Here is a 25597-nt window from a genome sequence, read left to right as displayed (position 1 = left end):
GACAATGGTCCACACCCATTGAAGGCACTCGCAAGACCTCATACCGTCCCCAAACCAGATCTCTTATTATTTCCACCCCCCTTCCTGCCTTTTGTCTCAAGGTCTAGTCTGCCGCAGCCCCTGATACTTTCTTCTACAAGGACTCACTGAGGGCAGCAACCAGTTTTTCTCGCTGTGGGAATTCAGATGTGGATTCCTCGATACCATGCATTGGTTTCTGAAGACTAGTTTCCGTAGTGGTTGTTCAGAAAGCAGTGTGCCCTTCTGTTGTACAACCAGCTCAGACCAGGTCCTTGCAATGCTCCCTGTTAGCAGATGGTACAAATACCGCTGGCTTTCAACCCCTGCTGTGCTGTGCAGGAGAGTGGAGAGTGTTTTTCCCAAGCCAAATAGGATTTTCCAACCGCTTTGGTGGTCGCAGGTTACACATATCTCCTAGAGCTACTCGCTAATGCAACAAAGTCACAACAGAACATGCGAAATGAGTCCTGCAGACCCCCAGGATAGAGGTGAAGGCTGGATGAGATAAGGTCCTACAAAACTCTCTTGTCATAGGAATGTCTGCAGAGGGGCTGCATTTTAGAAAACTGCTTTCTCTGCTGCTTGGCTCAGGCTCTGCAGTACCACCAACCAAAAAGAAGGCACCACAACAGCAGAAACGCACACATGGAAGGTTTATCTGCAACTGCAGCCATCCCCAGGGAAGGCAACAGTATAACGGTCTGCTCATTTGCCATGGGAATGGTCCCTATGTTGGGCAGGAGCTCCAGCAAAGCAGAACTGCATCCTGCTCTTGGACAGGGGTTTGCTCCAGCCTTTGGGGCGGACGCAGTGGCAAACAACAGCCCTGCTAGCTGCCAAAGGACAGCAAAAGCACCACACTCATAGCGCCTTACAGCAAATAAACACAGCGGCTGATACTTACAGTCTGCATCGGCACACACAATGCAGGGGTTTTTCCCTCCAAGCTCTAATGTCACCCTTTTGAGGTTGCTTTTAGAAGCAGCTTCCTTGATCAGTTTTCCAACCTGTAGCATTGAGACACAAAGAGGACATGAGCTGTTTCCCCCGAAAGTCTTAACTCGGCGTGTCAAGTGTGATGCTAACACGGGTAGAAGAGCCTGGTGGGTGGCTGAAGCAGGTAGAAGTCAGGGATAACACGCTTAAATGATTTGAGTTTCCTACTGCTGCAATCTGTTGGGTCAAAACCAGCCACAGAATTAAGGTCTGTTTTAGGCAGATCTGAAAGGGTGGGCTATGTGAGAGAGCTACAGGAGCCGTATCCTGAAGTTACCTGCTACCCAGAGCTGCAGAACAAGGCATTTCCCACCCAGTGCAAGCTAGTAAGCAACACTGGCAATCAGTGGGGCTCCAAGGTTTATGAGTTTTACTTTTAAAAATAGGGAATTCATCTTCTTAGAGTAGATCTTGCCAAGGCAATGATAAGAACTCACTGTTCCTATCTGTTACAACTCCCATACCAGAAAGCCATGTAGAGATTTTAGGAGCAAACTACTTCTTTCTGACAGTTCAGGCTGAGCTGCTCCACATACAAGAGCAGCTGAGACATGTTACTTCCAAGGCAATACCTGCGGGCGTCAACAGACAAACTCCATCAGCTCTCCGGTGGCACCTTCTGCCCAGGAACCTGCTCTGACCATCTGGTGGAATTTATCTGGCCACCCTCTCCCGAAGGGAAGGATTTACTCTGCTTCCGGAATTTAATCTAAGTAATGTCAAACTAAGGTTTTTTTTTTCCCCCACAGAAAAATTGTTTCATTATCAAATGCTTTCCCCAAATTCTGACTGACTATGCCATTTCTTTTTTATACTGGTAACACCAAAACAGCAATTTCTGTTTAAAAAAAAATGGAACTCCTCACAAGAAGAGCATAAATCAAGCATCAGAATCATTTAGTAACCTGATTTTGTTAGAAACAGTATCAGTTAAAACTATTTGGGAGCTTCAATTGTTAAGGCAGGTTATTTTTTTAAGTGTGACCTTATATTTGAATTTCCTCATTTTGTAACTGGTTTTCTTGTATTTTACCTTTGCACATGGCAATCTTAACTTCATTTCTGCCTAAAAATACTGTTGCCCTGGAGTGGAGCTGTGAGCAAGGCAAGCATGGGGCAGCTGGCTGGCAGTTACAGGTCTGCATTTCTCATGGTATGCCTTTGAAACTCGAGCAAGACTCCTGAACCTAGCAGTGCAGATCATCTCTAGTCACTCAGCAGCCTAGTCCTAGAGATGGCAGAAGTAAGTGACGCATCCTGCTGCAGGTACACATAGCTTTGCAAGAAGCATTACTACAAGCTAGCTGGCCGAAGAGGAGTAAGTTAATAAACTAAGGGAAAGCAAGAAATCCAGATGGGAAAATTCTTGTGGAGTTTAAGATCAGTATTTCCAGGCTGGCACTGAGCCCAAGCTGGGGCTTAAAAACTAAGTCAAAATGTATTTTGAATTAGCTTCACTTCCTGGCTCAGAAACAGTAGCATTATGCTGCAAATACCACAGAGATGCAGCTGAACTCACAGATGGGTGGAGGGGGAAGAAAACACTTCTAAATTACACATGCATTAGCAAAGAATCTGTCTCCCTCGGTGTTTCCTGCACACCCATGGATTAGGAAGACAAGCACAGCGTCTATAGGAGTTTTTTGCCTACAGGCTCCAGCAGCTGAGATTTTCCTTCTGCCCCTAATCCACTGGATACTCCTTTTTCATTAAAAACCCAAACAGACCCATGTGGGCTGGATGAGTCTATAAGCTCTATTGTTTTCTCACAGCCAGCGTCTAATCTGGGCTGAAAGTTTCTGATCTCGGATTTGGAGAGAAGCATGTATCTGGGTAAACTCCTAGATTAGACCAACTATCAAGAGAGTAAAAGCTCATTGTGAACTTTTACTTTATTGCGTTCGTGTTTGTTCCCGTGATCCCTATACAGAAACAGAGGCTTAACACACCTTCTCCTATGGGAAAAGCAAAGCAGTTAACATGTACACGGAGCCACTAGATGGTACTGTTGTTAAATGCAGCAGCTTTTGAGTGTTCAGTGAGTTACCTTTACCGACCAAGAATACCATACAAGGTAATTTGTCATCATTATGCGATTAGATTACACTCTGCAGTTGTCCAGATAGACATAAGAATGGATGAATTCGGCACATGCTCAGCGAGAATAACGTTACTCAAGGAAATAAAAGAGAAGAGACTATATTTGCCTCAACTGCACCCATTGGTGTCAGCATTTTCATTCTCTGGACACTGCCCCTCTTCAGGGGGTGCGTATATATTGCAAGAAAAATCTAGAGCAGTGAGTGGAAAAACATTCACATTTCTAAGCAAGCTTTTGTTTGAGCAATTGCAGCAGTGATTACTAGAGACAAATGCAGATGCCGCAGCTGCGTTCAGTTCCATGGACTAGGCCAGGCCATGCGCTCCTTTCCCCCGTGTAGGTACAGAAGAGGACGGCTGTAGGTGCCTGTAGTGCAGAGGTCTCGCTTCCACCCCCTCTCCTAAGCAAGGCAGCCATAGCTATTTACAGGAAAAACCTGAACAGAAGGTGTTTTACTGTGGAAGTCTCAAAAGAAGCTCAAATATTAAACCCATCCACATCAGCAGAGGAAGCCTCGGGCACGGGGCCATGTTTTTATTTAAGTCCTAGCTCCTCAGAAGTAACCAAAGCCAAGGAAGAATTGTTCAGGGCTCTGACTGACATGTTTTCCAGTTGCACACACTTGCAGGGCAGGACTGGCAGGCAAACTTGCCCCGAAGTTCCATTAGGTCAATGACATGATGTTAAGTCGCTGCCAGCCTCTCCTCTAGACCAGTATCTCCTCTAGACCTTACGTCAGAGCATCTGTTACTTACAGTTCTTACAGAAATGTGGCAGTTTGGCAAAACTCAGCTTACAGAGATATGGGATTATCACAAGTATAAGGACCTGAATTAGACAAATCCCAAACACTTCTGAGAAATCCCATCACGTGGAATGTGATAGAAAATGGTGTTGGCAATACAGAAATCATCGACATTTCATTGGTCCAGTCTCACGTGGATGGCAGTTTCAGAAGAGAATGAGAAGAGGAACAGCAGATGTTTTATGAGAAATCCATCACCTACCTTTGTTGATCCAGTAAAAGCAATTTTATCAATGCTGTGATGGGTAGAAATAGCAGCTCCAGCTGTGGGGCCGTAGCCTGGCACAATGTTCACCACACCTGGAGGGAAACCCACCTAAAACAGAGGTTAAATACAGCTCTGTCAAGAGAGTTTTTGGAGCTGATCTGCAGTCCTGAGAGCTGCAGTTCAGTTCTCAGGAAGCTTGAATTAGTTGCATTATATTCCTTGCAATTAAAAATTGCAAGTTGCAGACAAGGAGCCCATACCAGATACATCACTGTTTTCCAGACTTTCCAGTAACATGGCTGCGTGCTACCAGCTGGAGTAGACGTGGGTGAAAGTAACAGCCATGCTTACGAAATGCCAAGTTTCAGTAAGAATTCTTGGAGAAGTCCCAGTTTCAAGTCAAAAGAGAGTGCGTCTTTTGGCCAAACTTGGCCCCCAGCTACTGCTGTGCAGCTGGAGCCAAGGGATAACTGAATGAAAGTTTGTTTTGAACAAAGGTTGACATTTGTGGTTCTTCAGGGGCCAGAGGGATTAAGAAGTCAGTAAAACCTCAGTAGATGATGGGGCTAATAAAACAGGAATACAAGAGCAGATGGTAACAGACTTATGCCAGTTTCCACCACATTTACAACCTAGATTAGCCAACTAGTAATTTTGCCAAAAGAGACAAATGGCAAAACTAGAGGTGAAATTCTAGTGCGAGGAGAAGTGTGGGACTTACTGGTCTGTTTTAACTTCCTGAAACAAGAGTTTCAAGGATTATGCTCTTCTAGGCTAGCCCTCCCCTACTACTGATTGCACAAGGTTGTTTTCCCAGCATTTTGTAACAATGGCATGGCAGGATATTAAGTGTTCATTTCACTTCTTGTGGCTTTTTAATTTAAAATCTCAGTAAATGCAGTTGCTCCTTCCTAACACAGAAAAAATGGAAGTAATTGCTCATGTACTACTTTGCAAAAATTTATCTTCATAAGTTTTTTTTTCTTTTTATTTTCACAAATTGGAAGGGCAGTCTGATTTCTTCGATGGATGTGACAATGATAAAAGTGAGTTTAATAGAGTTTGCATCTTGGCTAATGAGTTTTCAAGAAAATACTGCATGTCAAACTGTGCAAGTAATGGTGTTTGCAGTCAGCAGCAAAGCCACAAGGAAGCAAAAAATTGGTTCAGGTCACCCTGAGCCAAAAAGTTTTTTCTGTTTTTCAGCAAAAATGAAAGCCAAAATATTTTGGTTGGCCCAAAATTATTTCCTTGAACCTAACACACAGCTTTGCTTGTGTGTTAACATCTTCTGCATCCTTTTAAAGATGAAAAAAAAAAAAAAATTTAACTTATTCTTCTGAAAAGCTGCAAAGAATTCAGCTAATTTTGGGTGGAGAAAGGAGCATCTTCAAATAAAATTGTTCTGCTCTAATGACACTTCTGCCTTGAAGGGCAACTGTGAGAAACAGGCAGCTTAGAATTTCAGCTAAAAAAAATTAATTTCATCAGAATTGAATGGCTTTTTTGGGGGAATGCTATGCCTGTGTTTGGGGAGCTGTATGTTACAGTGAAAAAAGCAGTGATGTGGCAGGGCTAACTAGAAGTCATGAAAACTGCACCCTATGCTCACTCGTCTTGTGTAATCTTATTAAGTCAATTAACTGCAGGAGATACTTAACGGGTAGTATTTTTGCACTGCTTTTCCTGATGGAAGAGCCCTAAGTGTCAATTATTAAGGTATCCTTCTATTTTCGCCCAGGCTAAGCCAAGACAGACAAAATCATCATTATCATTAGACTGAGCCTAACAAACAGACTTTTCCAGCTGAGAGGCAAAAGGATATCTACAACGCTTTTAGTTTTCCTCACAATTAGTCACATATGCAGATATAGGAAGCTGACGTACTGACCAGTCCTGGAAGGTACTGTGCACCTCCCGCCACCTCTGTATGATTAATAGATCCGAGGGCACCTGAGATCCTACCTGACAAGCCCTAAACCAATATTTTGAAATCCCAACCTATGATCTTCCCTTTATGTCAGTATCAAGTTGGCTTTACAGGCCAGATACAGCTAAATTATTCTACGAACCATAGAAATTGTGAAGAATTTTTTCCCAGGGCACTCTGTCTTGGTTGAATTATCCCACTTAAAACCAGTACAAACTCAACACTGCTGTCTAATCACACTCTTTTTGGTCCCATTGTCTAATAAAACTGAGCTGTAGTCTTTCCCTCGTTTGGGAGAGGGGAAGACAAGGCAGAAGAATAAAAGCACCACTTTTTCTCTCTGCAGCTTCCTGAGAAAGAAGAAAAACCTACAGGTTTTGTGATCTTTGCTACCTCCCAGCTAGCCACTGCCAGTCATGAAGGCCTTTGTAAGAAAAGACTGAAGACAGAGGTTGTTCTCACTTTCCTCTGTGAGGCTTTAACACCTTTAAAACCTAAAAACTTACCCAGCCAATTCAAAACACAGTCTTGCTTATGACCATAAAAGAACAGTACCTAGATGGGATGTTCAGACTTCCTTACCTCTTTGATCAGCGAGCCAATGTACAGCGACGTGAGAGGAGTTTGTTCAGCTGGCTTAATAACCAAAGTGTTTCCACAGCACAGCGCTGGTGCCATCTTCCAAACGAGCATTAGCAACGGGAAGTTCCACTGCAAGAACACAAGGCTGGTCAGATCAGCCCAGCACAGTCACCTACTCACTTCTGTGCAGCATTTTCTCCACCTTCACACAGCTCAGGGAGAAAGAAGCAACTGGGAGGACAGCCACAAAGAGAAGCGGCTGCTTACAATACTGCGGTTGCTTGGACTACGGAGTATAAATTCTTTGATTTCCCCTGAGATCGCAAATATTGCTGGCAGTCCTCAAGCTAATCCTGTAAGTTGGACAAACCTGCATGATGTGACCTCATTTTTTACAGGAGTTTGATCACACTTTGTATAGGATTTTGGCTCTTCACAGAAATTGTGTTGGAGGCAGTGTCCTGATGGATCACTTTTGTACAGTGTCCTTATGTGGGGGAATTACAGGGTGCAACTGCTCATTAAAAACCCCTCATTTTTCTGTGTCAGGTATTGGCCGAGTAGTTAGGAGTTATACAATATCATTCAATTCCAGGTTTATAACTAGGAAACTGCAGTGGGCTGTTCAGTCATGGAAATCCAGGGGAGGTCTTATACTCCCTTCAAATTGTAAATTGCTCCTTTCCAATTAGTTTTCTTATTTGGAATTAGGAGCCAGTCCACATCAGTTTCTTCTGTGCTAATCTCTTTCATGGTCATGTGTATTTGTAGATCTTGGAGCCTAAGCAAGAAGTGGAAAATCTAGCTCACACTGAATCTCAGGTCATTTGGCAGCAGAAAGGATTTCTTCATTAAAGATAATTAATGCTGCTTTAGGGATGATGGAAGCAGGCCAACAGTAAGGGGACTTCTTGTCAAGACTCAAGCCAAGGGCCTTCAGCTATCAACAAAGAAGGCAAATATGTTAGGAATCCACAAATTCACACTTACAAATAAATTAGCAGTGTAGCTTTTAAGAGATGAGTTCTGTTCTAACTCAGCAGCTCTGAGACGAAGCAGAATTTAATCTAATGCGCTTTTCTTTGACTTGCCTCTCCCTCCTTCCCAGGCCTGTTTTGTTTCAGTGATCTTCTCCAACGGCCACATCCCATGATTTGCCCATTTGTCGTCTTCTCCTAAGCCTTCCTGAAAGCCTGACTTTGCAGCTTGACCCATCCACACCTACACTACTTTTGTACACTTTCAGAGCATGACACAACTCCAGTAGGAGCTTTCCATTGCAGAATGGCTGGTGAAAGTAACAGCAAAGGACTCCAGGGCTGCCTCGTGACATCACCTTGGGATAAAGCTCAGTCATATGCTGCACTTTCTAAGAACTTCCCTTGCTAACCATGTTGGTTCAAATACAGTCAAGCCACAGGAAAAAGGGAGGATTGTTAATTGGCCTGGGAAGACATATGCAGAATAGTGACAGAATCTCTTTTAATCAAGTAGGAATACACAAACTCATGGACTGTTGGTGTTAGAAATCAAACTGGAAAAAAAAAATTGAAGGGGATTTGTTCTGCGTAAACTGAAGACAGATGTGGTTTTGTTGACCCCAGGCATCCTTTTCACAAACACAGTGTTCAACTTGAGTCAAATTTGGTTCTGTAGTTTCTATTGTATTTACTGCTGATGTAGGGTCAACCTGAACTATGAGAAGTCTCACTACGTCCCCTTATAGCGGCCCTCCAAAGCATCCTACATGTAGGCTTTTAAAGGGATAGTTTCCAAAAGCACTGCTGAGTGCCAAAGGTGGCTGAAGTGTGACCAGGAGGTACCTTTTAATTGGTGATCAACATGAGGAATCTGATGTTTTGATCTTAAGTCACAAATTCTAGTGGCTCACGAGCAGTCACATTGCTTGTTCAGCCAGAAAAGCTGTGCAGAAGTCATCAAGCCAAATGTCTGATAACTAGTACCAACCACCTCTCACTTTGCCTCACCCTCACATTGCTAAATAGCCCGCACCATCTTATCACCAGGGATATAAGCTCAGTCCTGCTGAAGGAAAAAGCAACATTTCCCCAGATATCTTTGGGAACTGGTCCAGACCTGGTATTCCCAGGGTCCAGCAAATCCAATACCCCAGATGCATTTCTTTCAGTCTCTCCTATAACCTTATCCCAAAGATCAAAATCTTCCATGGACTCTTATTGATCCAAGTATCCAAACAGAGAACCTTGGCATATCACCATTTGCCTCATGGCCTGTAGGATACCACGTTCAAAGCATTTCACAACCAGACAGGAACAAACTATGTCTCCCATGTAGCTGTAAAGTCTTCCTGGCTGTCTGTTTAAACAGAGCAAGCAACACACGCTAAAACTGGAGGTATTCCAAGAACTAGCCACACTGTCCCCTCAGCAGAGAATGAGACCTCAAGGAAAAGAAAACTCTATTCAGTGAGATTTAATCACAGAAAGCTCAGAGAACAGCCAGGGGTTATTAATAATGGATATGATTTAAAACTCAAAACTATGCTTCAGCACTAGGCAGCAAAAAGCTAGCACACGTAATGACAAGATGGTTGTCCCAGCAGTGCAAGAGTCAGAGAGCCCTGACTGGTCTCTGGTGACTGGTGTCAGCCTTAGAGAGGAACAGAGCATCTGATTAGGAGACCCACCCTTCCATTGCAGAGGACTTTGTGTTGCCAAGAGCAATTGGCATGGGGGTAAAACAAGAAACTACATCAGGCAACTGAGATGGGAGTTCCCTACAGAACAGCTGTACTTAACTAGGAAGCAAATGGCTGCAGTGTAAGATGGGGAGTGCGCATGTACTTCTTCCAGTTCTAAGGGAGATGCAGGGCACCATCGCTGCTACTTACTGGAGTTATAGCTCCACAGACACCCATCGGTTCGTGCCTGGTGAAACAGACAAAATTTTCATCTGCAAGACAAAAGAATAAAGGAAGACAAAATAGTCAAACCCCTTGCTTCTACAGAAAGGGTGTAAGACGACTGCACACTAACAGGTTGGGGACACAACTAAAACCATATTAGGCAAAGAACCTATATCTGTTCATCTTAACTCATGCCTCTGGGACACCCCAGGCAGATGAAGATCTGTTTGAGAATAAGTCTTGTATTAGCTCAAAAACCAAACACTGCTCACGTTTGCAGTGGAGCCTTTTAAAATCAGGGGTTCGATTCCTTCTGCGGTCTCCGTGTGTTGCGGCTAAGGTGGAGGATAATTCCCTACCACACTGAGGAGCAAGCACAAATTTCATTCAGATTGTGTCTCACTGAAAGAAGCAAAGCACTTGCTTCCCTGAGGGGGAGACTTTTTAAAGCTATTTTGTACAGGAATCATATTCAGTGTAACAGGAATTGCACTTTTGGTAAGAAATCACAAAAAGATGAAACTCTGGGAGTAAAGTAATACCGTTCATCTTAAAATACTGCTATTACTCTTTCAAAGAGAAAGCAGGAAGGACATTTTCCTTACAAATTCATTCTTGCCGAAAACCTAGTTTCATTGGGAAGATCTGACAGCAAACACGAACATTTCTAATTACAGTTTTTTGGAAGTGATCTCAGGACCAACGAGCAGTGTCCAGGCAAGCAAAGCTTCACGTTACTCTGAATGACGGTGACGGATCTCAGTTTATATGACTGACATTGCTCCCTTTGCTGTCTGCACAGACTGAACTAGTTCAGAGCCCTTCCTCTGGTGACTCTTTTTTGTCTGCAGTGCCTGTCCTTCATACAGCTTCAGTGATCACCCACACGCAGGGACAAAGCAGGCTGATTTTGAAAATACACCATATTTACTCATCGTGCCACATAGACATCCATTGTCTTAACTTGTTCTCCGCAAAACCATACTTGAACTTATATCGCTGAGCCAAAGTGTTCTCTCTGTCCCTGCCACAACAGTGCAGTGTGACTGCTCTGGCTCCGCAGCCTAGGAAACATTTAGAAAAACCTCTTTCAAGTGTCAGAAAACTTGACAGGGTCCCTCCAAGAGCTCAGTGCTTTAGCTCCTGAGAGGAGTCAACATCTCAGACCTTCTCTGTAATGAAAGTTAAGAAAAAGCACTACATGATCTCTCTAAATATCTGTGAGCCAGCACTGTCAGGGATGCAGGAATGCCAGTGAGGTGGGAGGCACTGGTGGATTCCACATCAACCCTCTGCCACATCCCTGTGCCATCTAGGACAGCACAAGCTCTGCTGCCTTCATACAATTCTCCCTAGAAACGTCTGTCCTTCCACTCTCTGGTATCTTATTTATTTCAGTGATACCTAATGAATAAACTCCTCTGTAACCTGTGGGTTTTTTTCGTTAAGAATTAGTCTGAATTTAAAACCAAAAAGGTTTCTCTGTTACAAAAACAACAAAAAAGCCCATCCATTATTTTCCAGAGATCTATTCGAGAATTCACATTCTTCTCCCATTAGTTTAAATCTTGAAACACATCTACTTAAAATGCATCCTGAGATAGAAAGGAAATGCAAGGCTATTTTTACAGGTTTTCAGAAGCCCGCCTTTCCATGCATCTCCCTCCCAGCAGGCCTCCCTTCCTGATCCCATCCCAGCTCTGAAACTGGGTCTGAAGGAACTTACCCACTGGGATAGTTCTGCCCTGAATTTTATCAGCCCATCCAGCGTAATAGCGGAGTGTTTTTATGCAACCTTCCAGGTCAATGAAATAAGCCTGCAGAAAAGGTTTTCCTGTGTCCATTGTTTCCAGAGTCTGAAAAAAACAAATTGCATGCCCTGTCAGACAAGTCAATGCTTTTTTCTTAAAAAAAGCTTTTAGAGAAACTCCTTCTCAATTTTGTTTTGCCTTGTTCTGCAGACATGGGGTTTCTTTCCCTCACCTTATATTTAAGGAACGAGCTTGTTAACACAAATAAGGTAGAAAGGAGACGAGACCCAATAACCCTGATGCGTACACAAGTTGCTTTGTTCAGTGATTGCGATGAAAGCGCATCTTCCAGAAGCCCCCGAAGGTGGCTGTGGCTGGGATACAGGGCTGTGGGCGCTGGTCAGAAATGAGGTGAGTGTCATGACTTCACCGTAACTGACCCTCCGATGCAGATGTTCTGGATTCCAGATGGTGTCACTGAAATCAGTCAGACCCACTTTCCTTTTATTTGGAAATCTGTTTTTTCTGCTTCATAGCCCTAAAACCAACCTCTAAAAAGCCTCTTTTGTCCACATCATGATAGAAAACACATTTTTTACGGAGTTCTGGTAAAGTAACCTTTGGGCTCAGATCTGCACCGAGACTAAGGCAAGGGACAAGTTGCTTCACTAAAGCTGCACTGATGCTGAGCAGCTCTAAATGAAGTCCAGTCTCGGCCTGCATCCTTCTCACTGTTCCGGACGTTAGCTCAGTGAATGCTTTGTTCTCTCCTCAGGTCATTAAATGGGATATCGGTGCAAATGGCCAGCATAACCATAAAGCAAGTACTATCCCTTGGTAGATTGAAACATCTTTGTTTACATATGAAGTCATACCCTGTCATCTTCCACAGACATTGGGTCCAAACAGCACTCGAACAGACATTCCCCTTGGAATGACTAGGATTGTTATCCACTCTGAACGTCTGCTAAAACGACCGATTTTTATAAGTCATTACTTAGCATGCAGCCAAGGCAGCTACGGCTGGTTTTCTGCAGTGAAAATAACAATGCCAAACAAGCCCTCCCAGATCAGAAGGACAGCAGAAAGCTTGAAATGAGTGTCCTGGTTATGGAAAAAGGAGAGTCCTCTGAAGTCACATCAAAAAGCAAGCAGAAAATGAACAGGGTGTATTCACACACACACACACACATATATTTTTCCCTTTTATTTGCTGGCCAGAACTGCCTTCAGACCTGGATTTTTTGGTTTTGTCCTGCTGAAACTGGAAGCTGTCATGTGGTTAAGAGACACTGCATTGGGGAAAAAGACCCAGCTCAAAATAGTTATACAAGTACAGGCTCCTAAGCACATCCCATGAATGTTAAATTCCTGCTGACCTCAGTGGGACATCAGCTCAGGAACTTACACATGTAACAGCACTAAATATCATAAATGCCTTTCCCCTGAAGATAAGCAGAGCCAAAGTGCAGCACTGAACTGGTGACTGCTCAGATTCAAGATCTCAGGTACGAACTGACAGCAGCTCTAAGCTGAGAGATGCTAGGATCTGTGGGTGTGATTTGGAAACATGTCCAAGGCCCATAGAGTCTAAAGGCTTCCACCAACTGCAGCACATTTTAGCTCGGGCCCTACTCCCCTTGTTCTGCACCAGAAGGACTCCTTCAGAACAGGATGGGGAATCGTTAGCAATAGTTCTTCAGTGCAGAAGTCCAAGTTAACACAGCTTCATGGCTATAAAGAGATTTTCCTGAGCCAGTACATTCAGTAGGGAAAGAAACAGTTCCCACTTACACACATTTTAAACTTTGGATGACATCCAGCAAGAGAAAGATTCTCTTTCCAGCCCCCCATTTTAGGGGAAGCAATTTGCAAAGAAGTCAAATTGGCCTTGCATTTTTGTAACAAAGAAGGACTGTGTCAGTTGTGGTGGTTTGGGGTTTTTTTTGTTTGTTTTTTTGTTGTTGTTGTTTGGTTTGGATTTGTTTGTTGTTTGTTTGGGGGTTTTTTGTTTGCTTTTTTTAAGATAAGAGCTGGGAGACAGCTATGAACATTGATGACTGTTAAAACTAAGAAAGAATGTTTATTGCTTTGAAAATTTAAGTATTAATACCTGTAATCACTTCAATAACTAGCTAAAGTTTTGGAGAAGTCAACTATATAGAAGAACTAACAGCCTTCTTCTAAGACCCTTAAAATCATCCTGCAGAAAGAAGAAGATAAGGCACGACTCCTGCATGGACTCTTCTGTGCTTCATAAAGGGAGAGAAATGAAAAACATTAGGTAGAGATGGATGCAGCAACATCAGAGGGATGGAGCTGAGTTATCAGCCAACAGTTGCTGGTTTACCACCGATCACAGTACTTACTGCCAGGATGACTCTGTCTCGCTCGAGAAGATCAGCCAGCTTGTGCAGGAGTCGTCCTCTGCTTAGGGCATCCATCTGTCTCCACGGAGCCCCCCTCTGGAATGCTGCCTTCGCTGCTTCCACCGCATTATCCACATCAGGCTAGAGCAGCCACATACACGAGAAAATCTTAGGTTACAAGGAAGGAGCTGGACAACAGCACAGAAGCCCCATCGGGCTGCTTCCTAGATGATGCTGTGGTAGCTAAAACCAAGTTGTCTGACAAAAACACTTCCATTTTACTCCTGGCTTTGGACCCAAGCCTGCAATACGTTTTGAGTTTGGCCTAGGCTGATAAACAGCCTTGGGGTCCGAGTACCAACAGGGTCTTTCAAGGGTAATTTTATGCAACTGGTTTGTTTATACAATAATCCAGAATCATGTTCCTGCTGATACAGGATGTAAGTGACACTGGGGGAGGATGGAGAAACAAGATCCCAATTCTGGTCCCATTACAGCTTCCCTAAGCATGACAGGCCATTGGCCTGCATGAATCATCCTCCTCTGAACAAGTTTGGGAAGGAAAGTCCCTCATGAGAGAGAACACAGTTTTATCCAGGGGAACAACCACAGCTCAGATCACACCATTCAGTCCCGCTGGAACCCACGCCAGTAACAGCTAGCACGCTAAAAAAGCTCCCTTAGATCCTAGATCACACTTCCAGAACATTTCTACCAGATGGGAAGGGTTTTGTTGACAAAGGCATTTCACCTACACAGACTTAGTGCCACTCTCCCTTCGTCTCCCAACTGCTTTACCATGCTCTGGACCAAATCTAACTCTGTTTACCCAAGTTACTACTCAGGTGGGCAGCAAATTCCCTCTCTTCCCACACCGGCACCCCCAGAGAAGCTTAATGCATTTGCTCTGGCCACAGTATGCCCTGGACTCCTCCCTTCTCCCCACATACATTGATTAAAAAAAGTGAAGCCAAGGGCAACCTCCCGACCCAATAAAGTCAATGGGAACACTGCCATCAACATCCACGAGGCCAAGACTGTACCCCAAGCATACATAAAGCATACTTCGCCCTGGCTTTGGCGAGAATCCTGCTCTACGTAATGTCTGGCACAGCCCATGCCTCACTTTAGCTGATGGAGAACTTGCACCTCACTGCAATATGTGGCTCAAGGGGGTGGGAAAGGAGGGAGGGTTTCAGGCCTTGATCGTTCTTCATAGCACTTCACCAGTTGCTCTCATTTATGTCTTATCTCAAGTCTTGTCTGGAGACAATTACAAAGTAAGCCTTTGCACCGATCCAACATGGTCTGGCCATTCTCCCCTCATGGGGAAGTGTGTAGTGCTCAACCAAGAAAAATGTTATGGGGAGACATGTTGCCTTCTTACAGCAAAAGTTCATGGAGAAAACAGCAAGTCATCACCCACTGAAATGGCACCTTACACTAAGTTTGGCTCCTTTTCTTTACAAGAAGATTACACAGCTTTAAAACAGTCTGACCCATACTGCCAGGAAAAGAACCCCACCCTTTCAGAAGGGCACTGATGGGGAAACTATTAGAGGAAAGCTGTGCTGTTAGAAGGGGTTAAGAATGGTTCTGGTGAAGCAAGGGTGCTGGCGAGGCAGAGGTGGCAAGCAGCCGCTGTGTGCGGGCAGGCATGTCCTGCCTGGGACCCATCACCCACAGGCAGAAGGGGCCTTCAGAATGGTTTGCTTCAGTTGAGTTGATCTGGATTCAAACTGGCACATCACAAAAGCCAGAAGGCACCACCAGTCGCTGCATGCTTATGTACTCCCCATCCTGCCTGCTGGAATGAAGACTCAAGCTGAAAGGCAGCAATATTTTATGTGACAAAGCAGACAAAGAAACACAAGAAGTGTGTCAGGTTTAAACAAGTCTTCCCTTAGCAGGAATTAATTAGCTTCTGTGACCAGGCTGGGAACACTGATGTGCAGAGCTTTGGGTCTGCAGTGGCACAGGCCGCAACGCAGCATGCCCTTGGTACTGAGGGACTTCCCACCACCCTGGCACTGACAGGAACGGGGATGAGACGGCTGTGTGGGCAGAGGACTTCAGTGCATGCCCAGATCTTCCCCATCCTCTAAACATGGGAGCACCTGAGCCCTGCTGCAGCTCCTGCAAATACTAGTTGTCTTCATTCTTGTCTCTTTTCTCAGACATGCTGGGTATACATAGCAGGTTGGAGACTGCGGTCACTATCACGCAAGCAAAAAGGCTTTCCCAAAACACCCTCAGGGGTAGCGCCACCAAGTGAGATCTTGTGAGCCTGCACAGCCTCAATAGGCCTGAGAGACCAGCAAAAACAAGGAAATTCTTCAGGAAGGCTGAAATGCCATTCTTAATCCATCCTGTTATGACTAGGCATTAGGGGACTCTGAATGGCATGCTCATTGCAGGCATGTTGCAATAGGTAGGCACAATGCGTGACAAAGAGACTCGTAACTGTCAAGGTGCCAGGGACACACTGTGGTATACAAAACCACAAGGAGAAGAGGTCATGCATCCTGGTGCCCAGTTCTGATCTATACAGATTTACTGAGTATTACACAAAACGCTCTGCTAACAGAATATTAAAATTGCAAAGTCAAGCATTGCAGCACTGGGAAATGCCTGCAAACCTTCATACCCACCCTGGATGTTTGCATTATGATACAACCCCCAGTTACACAACTGCATACCATTTTTCCCTGAACAAACTCACACCGTTCTTTGTTCTAAGCTACCTCCTCCGCCTTCCTCCTCTACATCAAGTCCTGCTCATAGCTGCTCCATTTCTATCCTGCCCCTTCTTCCTCCCTCCTGCCTCAGCAGCAGGCTGCAGAGAACAGCGGAGACCATCACCCCACTGGCTCTGCGAGCAGGGAAAACACCTGCAAAAAGCCTTCAGGCTCAGCGTGCAGAACACTGCTGCTGTTTGGCCAGTAAGGAGACATGCCAGGGATGAAGCACACCCAGTGGCAACCATCTTTCTTCAATTCAATTACTAGCTTCTTCGAAAAGCCTCCACTGCGCACATCTTTGGAACGTCACTTTTCTGACACAGGGCACGAGCATGCCACAGTTTCTCAGTTAGAAGAGGTTCAGAGCTGACCTGCTCCCCTGCAAGTCCTCTGCAAACAGTCTACACATTGCATTGCTGTAACGTTTGAACCAAAGTTCGAAACAGCTACAAACAGCATCTTAACAGCCCGAAGTGTCCAAAACCATTATCAAAGGCACTGCAAGTCTGATGCAGGGAATAATATTCCTGCTGTCTCTTACCTCAGCCTGTTGCTGCAATCTGAGGTGGGGGTGGATGCCTGTGAACAAAACCTTCTTACAGCTCTTCAAAGATCCACATGGAGAGTGAACTGCTTAGCAATGATCACGACAGCTGCTCCACAGTGTCGAGTCTGCTCGACGGTCACAGCTGTGGACCTGCTGCCCACGTGCTGTGGCAGCCACCTGAGCTGGGCCCTCCTTTGAGGCAGGAGCACCTTTCCCCCTGCCCTTCATGGATGTTAGCCCAAGCTGCTAGAAGAAAAAAACCTGTCTTCAAGTGTTACTGGCAGCACCAAAGAAATGACAATGGCACAGGTATTTTTGCCTTCACATGGTAACACCAAGGCAGGGTGGAAGTTCTGGGGCTCTGTTCACTGAGAGCAGAAGTCTAATGAAGAAAGTTATTCCTTCTCCATTATCGACTTGGCAAACACTTGGACCCTAAGCCACTATTTGGGAAGCAAGAAGCCTCCAAGCATCCAGTGGAAACACTTGCCATTTTATTTTCAGTGCTTCTTTTTCAACACAAGACTTCCCTTTACCCCCGCAACTATCCTATCAAGGGCAATTCTATCCTAAATTCTGTAACTAAAGAACAAACAACAAAACCTTTGCTCCTAGCCTCATAAAGCATTGGCCAAGTTTCAGCACCAGACTAAATTGTCATCACTGAGATATCAGCTGCCAAATTCCCACCTCTCCCGTGCAGGCTAAGCAAAACACACTCTGCACGGCCAGGGAGGGACAGGTTTCTGTTCAGGGCTAGGGAAGCAGACTCCTGCTCCCAGCCTGCTGTGAAGGCAGAGCCAACCCTGGCAGAGCACAGCTGAAGCCAGAGCCAGTACCAGGAGCTGCCACCCCTGCGGTGGTACTGACCAGCACAACCAAGTGTGGCGGCATGTGGGGACAAGACGCTGGCAAGCACCACCAAACGCAAATCACCGCTTTCTGCAGCAACTCCAACAGAATGGAGTTACAGGCCTAGGAGGGGATGTTCAAGCAGGGCAAAGGAAATCTCAGGGGACTCAGTTTGCCCAGAGGACAGTGGGACATGGTCAAGTGTCACCAGTAACCAAACAGCTAGTTTGGGATGCTTCTCACCCCTGACTCTGCCTTCTAACTAATCCAGATCCAGGTCTAATCCCACCCAGTCCCTCTCAAAAACCTACTTACAGCAAAAAATAAAAATTAAAAAAAAAAATCTCTGTGATGTAAAGGGACGGAAGAGGCTTTTGGCACCCAACGTGCCGCTAACTTACATTCTTGCCTGCAATTATTCTATGCACTGAGGAATCAGACACCTATGCTGAGTATCCACGGGCAGAGGGCTCCACTGACTGGCCCTAAGGAAAGGTTTACAGTGACTCTCCTGCAAGCTAGAAGCTGAAAGCTATCCTTGAATTCAGGCAGGGACAAGTCTCAAGGAGGTAAGCTGCAAGCTGGCCTTTTAGATCTGTGTAACAATTTTCTTTAACCAAGCCATTAAGAAGCAAGCTTGAAATACTCATGTAATGCTCTGTAACTGCTTGAGGAGACACTTAGCTCAGGGAACAATAGCAACGTCATGGTTTCTGCCTAGCAAAATACAGTTGCATCAGAGTTAGCTTCAACTCTGCTGTTTACATGCCACTGCAATTAAACACAGTTGTGTCCTACCCAGTTAGTATAAAGGAATTACTCATAATGTTTGGTTCTGCCTCAATCTGTAATTGCCCCATGGATGCACAGATCCCCCATGGCAACAGGTTTCAACAGAGGCTGCTTTAGTGCCATCCAAAAAGAACGGCTACCTTACACACTATTTGCATGCCGGCTGGAGACTTGTATTGCCAAGCAAGTTTGCTCCCATCTCCAGAAGGGTCAAGGTCTCTACTCTACACAGTATAACACCAGAAAACACATTGCCCCTGCTCAACTAGTGTCATTCCTACCAGGAAAGGATCCCCAAGGCAGCTACCTGGCTGGAAATCAGGACTGGGCCTCACAAGTTCGGACAAGCTTATATACCAAGAAGAAGACACCACAGTACAGGCAGAAATGCCCACACTGCCCGTCACTTACTGCTACCAGCAGTGAGCAGCCAAAGCCCTGGTACAGCAGAGAAGCTGTGAATCACCTTCCCATGACATACTGCAAAAAGCCAGCTCTTGGGCCAGCTCTTTCCCATAGGTCAGGTCAGTTGGCCCATACATGATGAACTGTTTTGGACAAAAAGTGTCACATTTGATTGTTCCTTACCTCAGACTGTTACCAAACCCAAGCAGTTATGTCCCAGGCTACTCTACAGCACACCAGGGCCAGGGACAACTAAAGTTCTTGAGAGAGACTGGTTTGGTTTTAACTGAGAGTTGCCACATTTGTGCAGGAGGCCAGAACCCATGATACCAGTTGGAAAAGCAGCACCACATTCCTAGCAGAAAGTGGGCAGTGTTTGCATGACTGAGCTTAAATTCCCCCAAGCAGTCAGGTTATTTGTTGATTGTGTTTAAAAAAGGGCGAGTTTCAGTTCAGTGTCTCCAACAGGCTGCCATGCAGCTTGTGTATAAACCACTCCCAACATGAGGCCCAGCTTCTGTCACGGATGTGCATACACCATCGTTGCTGTTTCCTCAGGCTGGCTGCTTCCTTCCAGTCTATAACACAAGAACGATGCTGAATCTCATTCCTCTGACAGCGTTCAGCATTCAGTTCCTACCAGGGAAACTGACTCTGCCGAGTTGGACAGGATTGATCCCACCCACCCCGTGTAATTCCTGAGCAGCACATCTAGCATCCCAGACCTCCGGCTCACAGTCTGGCCAGATGTATGCTGTCGTTAAAAGCCAGCTTTTTCTCTGCATGCTTCCCTACAAAAGGAAGTCCCTTGGAAACTGTCTTTTGCACTGCCTTTCCAACAACACTTACCTTGTCTCCTTCCTCAATGTCACAAATTTTCTCCAGCGTTGATGGGTTGTAGGTGGGGAACTTCTTTCCACTTGTAGACTCATGCCATTCATTGTTAATAAATATCTGAAGAGAGAGCAAGGGGAGTGGGATGGGGAGAAGAAAGAAAAAAACCCAATGTAGACAATGCAAAAAAACCCACAAGTACTCCTCAAAGGTCCCAAGGCTCTTCAACTTCCACTGATGGCAGAGTCAAGCATGTTCAGTCTCTCTCCCAGGGAGACAGTTTGTGATACAGACAGCATTTACCCAAACTAAACCTGAGCCAGAGAACAGGCGAAAAAGCCTTCGTGCACCCAGTTAGTTTTGAGCAAGAGGAAGACAGAGGATGGGGCCCACACAGTATAACACCATAATTTGGCAATGAGAAACAGACAGTTTTTGAAATACATCTCCATGGGAACAGCAAGCAGACACCAAGAGAAACTCGTATGGTTCAGGCAAAAGGAGCCCCTTGTTACATGGTACAAATGAAATGTCAGCGTACAATATTACTTGGTTGTTTGTGTCCTGCCCTGGACTACTTCCATGACTTGCCCCCCCAGCACTGGCTGGAGGAGGGCAAGTACTGGCTCAGTTCTACCCCACCATGCCTTGTCACAGGCTAGATCAAGCCTCCCACATCAGCTGGAGTCGTCTGTGACAAGATTTAAGTGTTTCAAAATATTGCATTTCCAGAGCAAGAACAAACAGTCCCAGTGTTGCGTAACTGCAAATGCATTAAATACTAGAGTGTTGTTACTCACTGTAAACAGAACATGAATACCTATATACAATTAATTGATTCAACATGCATCTTATCCACACTGTGATCTAACTTGGCAGTGTTATATTTTATAAATATACTTTAAGTAAGATTAGATGAAGTAATCTTTATTAGTAGCCTGTTAGCGGCTGTAAGCTAGTACTTTTACTTGGAAGTCATCCACATTTGCAATCTTATTTATGAGTCTCTACACACCACCAGGAGATTAATGTTGCATCCCTTACATTCGGAATTCCCACTGCTTTGGGTCATAGTTTTCTTTCCTTGGGCAGCTTTTTTCCTGAAAGGAGTTTCTCCTGACTATTTCTGCAAAAAGCATCTGATATGTAACTGACGTAGAAGCTGCACTTTTGGACCCACCTGCTTCAGACAGGCAGAAAAAAGAAAATTTTGGCAAAAAACTTGTCAAGTGAAGTCACAAGAAAAGATACAATGTTAGAAATATTAACTAAGTCGACACTAATGCTCCCAAACTACCTCTATTATCCAAGTGCTGCATTTTAACATTTACACATTTTAACTTCAGGTTTCCTTCGTTTAACTAATGAAGAAAGTCATATTATAAATGTGGGAGATATGACAGGAACTGTAAAATTACAGCATCAGGGATATGCTCACAAACTAAGGATTGGGGAAGGATACTGTTTTTCCTCCGCATTCAACATTAATTCTATGTGAAAGGGTTGGGATGGGAAAGCGATGTTCCTGTAAGAAATAGTAAAACGCGAGAGTGACAGGATCAGGCTGTTTTAAATGTAACATATATGCTGGCATCATTCTGGGAATCAGACCACATAGCCCGGGTCTTTGGTGCCAGGACTTGAAATCAAACAGAACAGCGTATGAGCTGTTCATGCTTCATACCCAGGATCTGGGACACCGGATTGTGGACAGATCGCTTCCATCACACATTCATGACAAGCATTAAGTTCCGCTATAAGTAAGATCTTTGTTGAAAATTTTTCCTCTCCCCCAGCCCCGTAACTGGTAGAACCGAAAATAAAAATCTCTGCTAAGCAAAGTGTGCCGTCAGCTGTAAACATCTGGTAAAACCCAGAGCTTGCAGAAAACCCCTCGCAGTTTTATGAAAACTGACTGTGGCTCATTATTTTCTCAGATGCACCGGGAGCATCAGATCAAATGTCAAAGTCACATTTTAATTAACATTGGTTTCCACTTTTAAGAGACTACCTTGATACCTTTAGTGCACAGAGTCTCCGGCAAAACTCTGGAGAATAAAGAACGCGTGTTTTAAAACATGCATGGCTACAGGATCAGATCCCAAAGGAGTATTTAAAAGTGTTCACAACAATAAAAATAACAAAAACCAGAACATTTGGATGTTTAAGAACTCTAATGGCCGTGTCCATTTTGGACGCAGGAAAGAGCTGTTTGTGCAGCATTACGCCATTCTGCAATCAGCAGCTGCAGATCCAATTTGCTGCTAAATGACAGGTTTATCTTACAAACAAAAAGTAGATAAATTTGGGATGTTAAAAATTAATCTAGTCCAGTGATTACCACTAATTGCTAATCTGTTTCAGTAGTTTGGATGCGTAATTCAAATCAACGCCTCACTGGATAAGCTATCGCTGTTCACTGCTTCTCACTGCAAGAGAATGAACTTCAAGTTCTTCTTTTTTTTAAATACTTAATACAGAAATGTAACAGTAATTAATATGCTCATTCAGCCCCTCCAGCTCTTTTAGTCCAGCCACAAAGTTCAAATTATGGCAGTCAAGGCTGCCTAGCAGCATAACCAGCTGGGATATTTTCCCCACTGCGCAAGACAGCGGGTCAGGCTGTTGTGGAACAAAAAGCGACTCGGCTACCGCAGAGCTACAGCTGCGTTAGGGAGCAGGGATTTCTGCAGCGGTGCTCAGCTCCACACCAACGCCAGCCTCACCTCTGAGGGACAGAGTTATCGAGCTCAGGAGCCTTCGGTTAAATCCAAAAGGTCAGGAGGGACCGTTTAAAGGTCATTTAAAGGGAAGATTGATGGATAACGGAGAGATATGGGTTTGTGTGGGCTTGCTGCCTGACTCCTTGTCCTGCAGGGAGGCCATGGAGGAGCTCTGTTGGGACGGCAAGCCACCAACAAGACATGCATGAACACCACTTCTCTTCGGGAGCTGCGGGGTGGCCCCAGAGCCCTTGCACAAGGCTCAGTCCTGCAGGACGCTGGCCCTCCTCCATGCTCCCTGCATTCACCAGGACCCAAAACCACCCCCTGGCACTGAACCCCCTCCCAGCAGGGCCCCATCCCACCCCAGGGGAGCTTCACACCGGGTCAAGGACGGCTGAACCCAACCCCGGCAAGCAGCTTCCTCACGGATAAACCCCTTCTCACCTCTGCCTGGCCTCACCCCATCCAAATCCGATTTCGCTGAGCACTAACATGATGCTAAAAGCATTTACTGGCCGGGTTGGTGAGCCCTGCACCGGGCGCCTGGGAAGATGGCCGTCAGGGTGACCGGGAGGGGACAGGCCAGCGTGGCACCGCAGCCCTCGCACGGCAGGCCTGCTGCTGATCGGGGCCGCGGCCTGCCACGCGGCTGGGGAAAGGTGCCTGTGGGCACCTGCGGCAGCAACACAAATATTTTATTTTATTTTTTTTTTTGCTAAAAAAAAAGTTGGTTTCTTGGGCTTTAGGGTTTGGAGCAACTACAGCTCACCTAGAAATGACACAGTTGTCTGCTTGCTCCAGCCGCTCAACCACCCTTACACCCCCATAACCCTACTGTTTAGGGCAGCAGGAGGAATAAGAAAAATTAAGAAAAACGACGGTGAGGGAGAAAATTGTATATTAAGAAAATAACACTTCACGGCCAGCCTGACTCCGCCAAGCACCGGCGACGCCGCGGCGAAGCCCGCCTCCCCTCGCCAGCTCACCTTGGTGTACTTCACCTCCAGGCTCCGCAGGGGCCGCGGCAGCGGCGGCACCTTCCTGTCAGGCTGCCCGTTCTCCACCGCGCCGTTGAGGGCGGCCATGGCCGCGCCGTCGAGCCCGCGCCGCCCTCTGCCGCTGACAGCCCGCCGGGCCGCCTTAAGAGCGGCGCGCGCCGGGGGCCGCCGCCCGCCCCCATTGGCCACCGCCCCGCCTGGCGCCCCGCCCCCGCCCTCGCCCCGCCCCCTCGCGCGGCCGCGGCCCTCAGGTAAGGGGCGGCGCCGCCCCGCCGAGGCCCCGCCGCCGGCCCGGGGTCGGGGGGTGCCCGCGGGCCGCCCCCGGGCTCCCCCGCGGAGCCCTCCGCCCCCTCGGGCAGCGCCCCTTCCCGGGCCAGGGCGGCGAGGGCGGGGGGCTTGTCGCGGCGGGGCGGGCTTCGGCGGCCGGGCCTCTCCCAAAGGGTGGCAGCAGGGTGGGCCCGGGGGGACGTGGGCCTTCCGCCCCTGCGTCCGCCGGCACCTGCCCGGGGGTCGGTCAAAAGGGGACTGCACGGGGGTACGGCCGCTCTCCCCGGCCAGGGCGTGGGGAAGCGGGCTGTCGGGAAGGCTCTCCCCTTGCTCGTCGTGTTACAGCCCCTGCCTCCAGCTGCAGGGGCCTGCCTCTGCTCTCCCTGGTGCCCCGGCTTCCCTCCCCCGGCCTGCTACACCCCATCCCTCGCTCGGTGCCTCGCCAGAGCTTTCCAGGGGATCGAGAAGAGAAGGAAGAAGCATTACATCAAACGTCTGACACGTGGCTGACAGCAGCTCCTCCACATCCTATGTGCGTAGGTGAATCTGGGACCAGTTTGACCACCCCAGTTCGACTACCCCAGTCAAAGGACTTCAGCCTACCGGGGCAGGACCAGGTCCATCAGCTGAAACTTCCTACAATGATAACCGATACACTTGTGTCCCACAGAGCCAACCTCCAGCACGGTGTTCGTAGCAGCGTACCCCAAACATCAAGAAAGATGCTGTCTTTCAGGAAGTCCTAAAGGATATGGAACATGTCTAAAGTGACAGATCTAGGCTCTGCGCCTGAACAAGTTCATTATGTATTGCTTAACTTCATTCTGAATAAAATTTGTGTAAGTCTCTGCAGGCTGGGGGCCAGGACACGAGAAGCACCCTTACACCCACGCACACATGGAAGATAATACAACATATTTTCCATATAACAAGTGGCAAGATGCCAGAAGTTATCTTAGAAAATGTTTCACAGAATCTGTAATCCCCAGCAATAGTCAGCACTTTGCCGTTAGAATGCTTAAAAATACTCAGCGCTTCCAAAGGCGGGTAGCCTGTGATATCATAGCAGCATAAGAGTTAGTGCTGATTCAGAAGGGAAAGTACCACCGATGAATCAAACCCCGCTTCCTGCAGCTTGCAGGATATTCTTGGAGGTCCTCAGCCCAGGTGAAAACCTATTTGATGGTGCTTGGTTCGTGAGAGCTGCCAATAACACAAAGGAAGATTTCCCCCCCACACACACACAACCTACATATCTTTACGAGACAAATCACTGAACTGATTTCTATTGCACTGTCAATACTAAAGGACTCATCCTGCCTAGCAGTTGCAAGATGAGATTTTCTCTTCCGATGGTAAGGTGCTTCAGTTATAAATAATTTGTGGGAATATCCTTGTATGCAACGGCAGAATCAAATGAGCATTCTCAGAAAATAAAGGGATACATTACAACAGCAGAAACGTTCATTTCTAACCTGTCCATTTTTAACTGTCCAGTTGCTATTTCCCGCAAAAGCTACAAAAGCATCAAAGCTAGAAGCTTCTCTTAACCAAATCCCCACATAATCCCGGTCCCAATAAAGAGGAGTTTGGATCCAAGCTGTACTTAGGTGTCGTCAGCGAAACTATGAGGTGACTGTTAGGATGCACAAGGTAAAGTCTGAGGTGGAAGGCATTTTGGTCAGTTCTCTCTGAAAAAGACACGGCCACTGATCTATTATAGGGCCAGCGGCATGGTCTGGCAACAGAACATTTTTGTGCCTCTCTGATAATTTGCCATTTCTG

General features: G+C 46.1%; 1 protein-coding gene across 1 annotated transcript in view; it reads right to left on the bottom strand.

Annotated features, from left to right (window-relative positions):
* The window catches only part of ALDH1A3 (aldehyde dehydrogenase 1 family member A3), a 34766-nt gene extending 11114 nt beyond the window's left edge, over positions 1-23652 (bottom strand). The window contains exons 1-8 of the mRNA XM_082321326.1: positions 23534-23652; positions 19837-19941; positions 13651-13791; positions 11257-11386; positions 9516-9577; positions 6644-6772; positions 4126-4239; positions 926-1028 (exon numbers count right to left, since the gene is read on the bottom strand). Of these exons, the coding sequence (XP_082177452.1) occupies positions 926-1028; positions 4126-4239; positions 6644-6772; positions 9516-9577; positions 11257-11386; positions 13651-13791; positions 19837-19941; positions 23534-23632 (883 nt within the window). The 5' untranslated portion in view covers positions 23633-23652. The remainder of the gene's footprint in view (positions 1-925; positions 1029-4125; positions 4240-6643; positions 6773-9515; positions 9578-11256; positions 11387-13650; positions 13792-19836; positions 19942-23533) is intronic.
* Positions 23653-25597: the final 1945 nt, after the last annotated feature.

The sequence above is a fragment of the Platalea leucorodia genome (genome assembly GCF_965183815.1).
Source record: "Platalea leucorodia genome assembly, chromosome: 9".
Taxonomy (NCBI): Eukaryota; Metazoa; Chordata; class Aves; order Pelecaniformes; family Threskiornithidae; genus Platalea; species Platalea leucorodia.
This window is presented reverse-complemented; position numbering and strand designations above follow the sequence as displayed.